The sequence below is a fragment of the Carassius auratus genome, unplaced genomic scaffold, assembly GCF_003368295.1.
Source record: "Carassius auratus strain Wakin unplaced genomic scaffold, ASM336829v1 scaf_tig00003593, whole genome shotgun sequence".
Classification (NCBI taxonomy): Eukaryota; Metazoa; Chordata; class Actinopteri; order Cypriniformes; family Cyprinidae; genus Carassius; species Carassius auratus.
Genome location: NW_020523533.1, coordinates 1 through 7,437, shown reverse-complemented (window position 1 = coordinate 7,437; position 7,437 = coordinate 1). Strand labels below are relative to the sequence as shown.

General features: G+C 38.6%; 1 protein-coding gene across 1 annotated transcript; it reads left to right on the top strand.

Moving 5' to 3' along the window:
* The first annotated feature begins 561 nt into the window (after nt 1-561).
* LOC113070248 (odorant receptor 131-2-like) lies at nt 562-1,533 on the top strand. Its single transcript, XM_026243472.1, has one exon. It carries the CDS (start codon nt 562-564, stop codon nt 1,531-1,533), a length of 972 nt encoding a protein of 323 aa, XP_026099257.1.
* Nucleotides 1,534-7,437: the final 5,904 nt, after the last annotated feature.

Sequence of the window (7,437 nt, the reverse complement as noted above, 5' to 3'; positions counted from 1 at the left end):
CCAACTTTGTTTATGAATTTGCCCAGCTTTCATTGGATCCAATGCCAGTTACTCATTTATGTCTGTATGACCTGCCTTGTGAACTAATAAAGCTGCACATGGATCCTTGAAGTGTGAACTCTGCCATTTCTTTATTTTGATTTACATTATAACATGATCATCAGGTTTTACACAAATCAAATACTAAGATATTTTGAAATTCATGTAAATTTTCAGTTAACTCTAATTGATTTGAAGACAATGTAATTTTAATGAAGAATTTTGTATTAAATTACTCTCACTTTAAAATCCCACTCTATGTAACTCTTAACCCCCACCCACAAAAACTCTTTTCCCCCATCTCCCTCTTTCGTTCAATCCCTCTAGAACTTTTACAGCTATATAAGTTCAGAATCGGGAGCTAGTAGAAGGCTGATGGGCAGATGGGCAACACGTTTGTGTTTGAGGTCTTGCAAACTTTTAATTCCTCTCTAATTCATGAAACTGAAAGGTAGAAAACATTCATTGGGCAGGATCATGAGTCTAACTGCATGATTTATACCGTTTCTTGTCTTTTAGCTCATGGCGGATTCCAATGGCACAACTGGGGATGCGTCTTTCCTTCATCCACAAGTCTTTAAGCTGGATATGGATGCTGCTACCAGCACTGAAACTGCAGTGGCTGTGTTAACATCTCTTTTCTTCTGTTTTGTAAACTGTGTGATGCTCTTTGCTTTAAAAAGCAAGCGCATATTCCAGGAGACGCCTCGCTACATTCTTTTTGGCCACATGCTTATGAATGACTCTGTGCTTTTGCTGGTCACAACTATTATGTACACAGTAGCTCTCTGTTTTCTTCCAATACCTAAATCTATTTGCACTCTGTTAGTCTTTATATCATACTGTACTTTCTTTAACACTCCTCTGACACTAGCACTGATGTCACTGGAGCGGTATGTTGCAATCTGCTTCCCTCTGAGGCACTGCAACATCGCCACACCAAAAAGGACTGGAATCGCCATAGGAATCATCTGGTTTCTTAGTTCTATCAATATTATAGCTGACATTATTCTTGCTTTAAGTGTCAACCCCAATTATTTAGCAGATATTGCATTCTGCACTCTAGAGAAATTGTTTATAGCCAAATGGCAGATAGATAAATCTCAAGGATTTGATGTTCTTTATTTCGTGTCTGTTGCAGTGATCATAATTTTCACATACATTAGCATTATGATGGCAGTCAAGTCTGTTTCCTCTGATAAAGATTCTGCTAAGAAAGCTCTCAAAACGGTGCTATTGCACTTGATTCAGCTGGGACTGTGTCTCACCTCTTTCCTGTATGCAACAATAGAGAGAACACTATACACAGTGATTGGAAGCGGCTCTTCACTCTTCATAAATCTGAGATATTTAAATTATCTTGTTGTTCTTATTCTGCCACGCTGCCTGAGTCCTCTAATCTATGGTATGAGAGATGAAGCTGTGTGGCCCTTATTTAAATATTTTTTCTGCTATTGTTCAGGCAAAGTAAAGCCCTCTGTTATCATACATTAATTGTATGGTATGAGAGGATATGTAATAATAATTTGATATGCAGATGGTAATATCGAAAGGATGTTTATTAAAGCATAGTACTACATATATATATATAAAATAAAATAAAGAAATTATCTAATGTTTTACCCATTTGTGTTTGTTTGGCATATGGACTGAGATTTTCAAATGTTCCAGAAGTACCGTGGACTAATGCTGTATGCAAATGCATTAGAGCTCACTCTAAAATCACATTATAATTAAACCTGATAATGCCCTCAAGTAATAAGCAAACTCTGAGATTAATTTATTCTATGCCAAATATTTAAGATTTTTTTTAAATATCAGTGATGTACACATATTATATTTATTTTTCATGCTTTCTTTTTCTTTTTCTTTCTCTTGCAAAATAAAAAAAACTAGAAAAAAAACGAATAATGAAAAGCAATAGAGCCACATACTATATAATCTTCATGAAATGTATGCATACAATCTATTTTATGCACTTGTACACTGTTAAAGTGAGACTTTTTGTATTTTGTATCTACAAACTCCACACATTCATAACTTTATAACCCACTCTTATTTGAGCTTTTGTTTGAAAAGCAGTGTATCATATTATTATATATAGACAGTTTCAACTGCAACAATATAAACAAACGTTACTGCGCATGCGTGCGTTTGGGGCCCTAACCTTACTTCCGGTAGACTTCCAAATAGAATCAATAACAACACCAAGTCCCTCTACGGTAGATATTGTTTTGATAACAAACAAAATATGTTTGCTGTGTAAATCAGGCGGACTTAATGAAAATGCTAAATCATTCTTTGCCGGCAGGAGATGCTTTAAAGCGTGAGAAATAGAAGTTTCCCCAGTAACAACTGTTAACAAAGCAGAGCTACGCTCCTAAAAACTCCTTTATCAGGCATATAACATGCAAGTCTTCCTTCAGAAATACAGTGATATAAAAACACCTGTGCCTCATAATAAATGTACATATAAATGTAAGGAATTATTATTATTATTATTATGTGCTTATGTTTATTCAATGGATCCTTTTGGATAAGCGTTTAGTTTTAAAATCGTGGCGAGTCTCCACAAATAAATAAATGTATGGGAACTGGAAACACACCCTACAGCACAACTACCTGAGCCCAACTTCAGTCTACTCATCACCTTAACTTTAACTGCTTTTGTAGACGGCACTGCTAGCCAGACCAATATACACAACACAAACCAGAAGTTAACATAGGGCCAGGCGTGTGCGCCCGATGAAACCTTCTAGACAATGATCTGAAAACAGTTCAATGATGATTTGTTGAATATTAACATTTTGTATGTAGAGTTGAGCTTTTTAATATTATGTAACCTTTTATAACTTGTACAAATAAATAAATAAATGCTAATTCTACAGTAAAATAACTATAATAAAGCTTCCAAAATTTAATATTCATAATTTTCAAATGTGTTTATGCGGTTTAAGGTTCAAAAATTACATTAATTTCACATAATGTACATCATTGTTGCTCCTCTATGTCCCACCTTTCGCAAATGTGTTGATGTTAACAAAGCTCATCGTTCTGAAAAGCAAGGTGTATGCTGATTGGTCTGCTATCCAGTGTGTTGTGAATGGCTGAATACCTCAAGCGTGTGACAGAAATGTTACGCCCATTAACATACTGTGATGCCGTCTCACAGCATGGAGAGACAAAACCAATGAAACCCATTACAAACGAGGCATTTGTTGCATCCAGTGGGGAAATAACTACTGATTATAATGACTTAATGGAGTTAATTGGTATTAACAAAGGTTCTGGAGCAGGGGCACACCCCAAACAATCACCCGACTTCTAAAAACCTCCATTTATACTCTTATATACCCACCTCCTACCGCACTGCTAGTCTCCTTCTCTCGAAGGACAGATGGACTCGCCTGGTCTGGACGGCACTCTGTTCGATTCAATATCACAGTTGACACTTGAGGATCACCTCTCATCATCCCAATTGCAGTCTCCTTCCGAGCGGTCGCGCACATTCCGGGCCACAAATGTCTACTCCCCGGCTCATCTCAGTACCTCAGGTGGAGCATTATTAAAACCACAACTAACACCACCACCACCATGGCGGCGCCCCAGGTGGATGATCCTGCAGCTAACAGCACCACCACAGCAGCGCCTCAGGTGGACAATCCCACAGCTAACCGCACCACCATAGCAGTGCCTCAGGTGGACGATCCCACAGTTAACAACAGTACCACCATGGCAGCGCCTCAGGTGGACAATCATTCAGCCAACAACAGCACCACCACGGCAGCGCCTCAGGCGGACGAGCCCGCAGCTAACTGCACCACCATGGCGGCGCCTCCAGTGGATTACAACAATATCACCGCTTACCAATTCAGGCTAGATCTGTCAGTTCGCATGCGTAGTCCTAAGAGAATGTCTAAGACCACTGCCTGTTTCTATAGCAACTGGGACGCTTCTAATGGCAACTGCAGTGATGCGCTGACTTACTGATCAGCTCTTTCATTCGGAAGGAAGGGCTTCCTGAAATTGAGCAACCTTATTGAGCATTGAATATTCTATGGTGTTTTCTCACACATATCAGCCGGTCTTTTTCAACCTTCAAATCTTCTATCCATTCTCTCCCTCCCTCCCTCCCTCCCTCCCTCCCTGCATCTTGCAACACACCACACTCACACACACCCTTTCATCCCAACATTCCTTCTGCCACCCTGCCTTCAGCCCTTAATAGTAATACAACCCTCGCATCTGTAATAATTCTCAACAGCTATTTTAGAAAGTTTTAGGCCTAAATATATTGTAGAGACAGTACCCCCACCCTGAGTCTCTCTGAGCCAACAATTCAAGATGCCCTGATCAACCTGACCATCATCCCATTCCCTCGACCCCTTCATCCGAATTTCTTGACTCCTTCATACTCTTTCTACTCTTCCCCAGTTTCATAGCTTGTTTGTGGCGTGGTCCTAGCTAGTTAAACGTAGTTAATTGGTATTAACAATGGTTCGGGAGCAGGGGCACACTCCAAAAAATAACCTGACTTCTAAAAACCTCCATATATGACGGGCCACCTCATATCGCACTGGTCTTGTTCTCTCGAACCCACCCTTCCCTCCCTTTCTCATCCATTCAGCCAACCTTATACCACATTATATTTCTATAATATTATAATTATAATTTCTATCATTAATTTCTAATAAAAGCTATGCCTTCTTTCCTTGCGTGAACCTTTGGGTGGTGTTATGCAAATCTTCCCACATGGTGACGTAGAAAACACTGCAAGTTCAGTTGTTTAATCATTTTCACACACATGCGCACTCTTTAAAAACATATAAAAGCTAAACAACGTTAGCTTGTTTTCAGAACCTCATTTATGATAAAAATTATTTCAGTTATTTGTCACATGCAACATTAAAAATGTAAAAGACTCACAGATTATCATGAGTTTTGTTGTCTTTAGTCAAGTTGCACCTCTTGTGCCCTGTTTAGACACTGTTTTGGTGTTTACATGACTACATGAAACGTATTTTTTAGTAAAAGCTATGCAAAAACCAGGGCGTAGAGAAATTTCTTTATCTTGCTATAACTTTTTACTTATATTGTTTTGTTATACCCACGTGGTTCTGTCTGCCACGGTGAGTCTCAGCATCAGACGTCACGTCTATAGACCTTGGCTGAACGTCTGATGCATATCACACACAAAATTGGAAACCCTTATGGAGTTTCAAAGTCATCGTCGGATTGGGGTTGTGGCTAGAAAGGATGCAGCAAAAACAGGAAGCTTACATAAAATAAAATGTTCTACCTATTTGATTGTGTTTTATTAATGTCTACCCCTACCCCAACCCTGAACCTACCCCTTACAATTATGCAAAAATAGTAACTGTTGTACAATGTGTGAAAAATTATGCTATATTTATGTTCACATGCCTAGTAGTTTTTGCTGTAGTATCACTTCTATCTATAAACTCAGATTGGTTGATTTATACAGGAGATGTGGGTTACATTCTTTTTTCCACGTTCCATCTGGAAGCAAAAATGCTGCCAAACCCTCTTATGGAAGAAACTCACTGTGTTGATGATCATCGCTTAATGATCAACTAAATGTTGGATTTTCAAAAGTATGTGAAATAATTAAAAGTTTGCGGCATAGGAATCTTTAAAATAACAGTCTGTTAACAGTCTAACAGTTAACAGTTAACAGTCTGTTATTGTGGGGTAATTTTGATGCTCTTAAATAAGACACAAAATTAAAAAATATTAGTTGCCTTACCTGTCAGTAATCATTTGAATGGCCCGCCCAAGAAGGCCTTAGTCTGTTGGCTAATCTTCATCATGCCTATATAGATTGTAAAACAGTGGTCAGCAACAGGCGGCCTGCGGGCCAAATCTGGCCCGCTAGCAATAATATCTGGACCACAGCCAGATTATTTTGATAGTGGCTGGTTCTGAAAAAGATCTGTCATGACTACAACAGTTACTTAAAATCAGAGTATGTGAACGGAGTGTGTGGAGTGGAGCGGTGTGATTTTGAATGGAGCGAGGAATGGATTTTTTAAAAGTCGGAGTGTGGTTTTCACTTGCTCCAAGAGCGTCTGCCACGAGTACAATTCATGCCAACGCCCCATAATATACTGTAACTGCATATTTAGAAAGAATTCACATGTTAAACATATTTAGCTAACTTGATAGAGAAGGATCACTCAAATCAGAAAGAATGTGAAGGTTATGATAACGGCAATGAACATGAGCAGGAAGTTATAGTTCTCAAGGAATTTGTTCCTTCTCAATACTGAATATTTTCAGCTAGAAGAATGATTTAAACAAGTACTACAACACTAATTCACACAATCGCTCTCTCAATAATACATTCAACAAATGTAATACAGTTCTACTTCATCTGTATTTGATTTTGAATGAGCAGAAATCTGTAAGAAATGCATCAATCCGTAGGTAAAGTAACTGATGAAAACTTAGTTATTTTGATCAAAAACATTTACACAGCAAAAAGCAGCAATTACAATTTTTTTTTTTAATTCTGACAACCATGTCAGCTTGTCGTGTGGTAGGAAAAAAGTTTACACACTAGTGTTCCAATAAGCCACTTTGGAAACTCTCCTGTTATTTTGTTTCTTTTATTTTTTCTTATACGTTTTGAAATATTTTAGACATGGAATGATGTTTCTGCGAGGATTGGAGTAGGAGCGGGAAGTAGTGAACCCAAAGCTGAGTGATTATTATGCTCTGTGCGCGGAGGGGAAATTGTTGCATATTCTGCCGGACACCACCACACTCTTTTTGTTAATTACTGTCTAACAGTTTGTTACAGGCAATTCTAGTTGCATCTTTCATCAGTTCATTTCTTTAAATTATTGTTTAACTATATTTTTGGCCCGCCATCTGTGCCAGAATGTTATTTGGCCCGATGCCAAACTTACTTGCTGACCCCTGCTGTACAGTTGTCCCATTCGTCATTTTAGATTTCAGAAGGGTGCTTGTGAGCACTGAGCACCACCTTTGCACCCTTAATGTACACTTCTGCCAAGCCATTCTTCTATCCGACAGGACAAAGCAGCATTCCGAAAGGATTCCCACAAGGGTTTAGGGTACAATTTGGGACAGAGACATTAACTGTTGCATAAATTCAGCGACGTCATTGCTGTGATTTGATTGGTTTATTATGGAACACATGATCGAAGTTGGCTGTTACACTGTCTTCAATGGTAGAGCCATAGACGGTGGTAGATCCGATAACAAGATCATTTCTGATGTAACGGCTATATAAGTTCAGGAGCAGAATGCAGCTTGTGGAATCTGCAGTCTGACTTACTGCAGGAAGGTGGCATTTTGTGTAGGAGTCTGTTGCATCTTATGCAAACTTTTACAATATTATTATCTAATTCA

Coding starts and splice junctions, on each gene's coding strand:
- LOC113070248 (XM_026243472.1), top strand. CDS start 562: ATGGCGGATTCCAATGGCACAACTGGGGATGCGTCTTTCCTTCATCCA.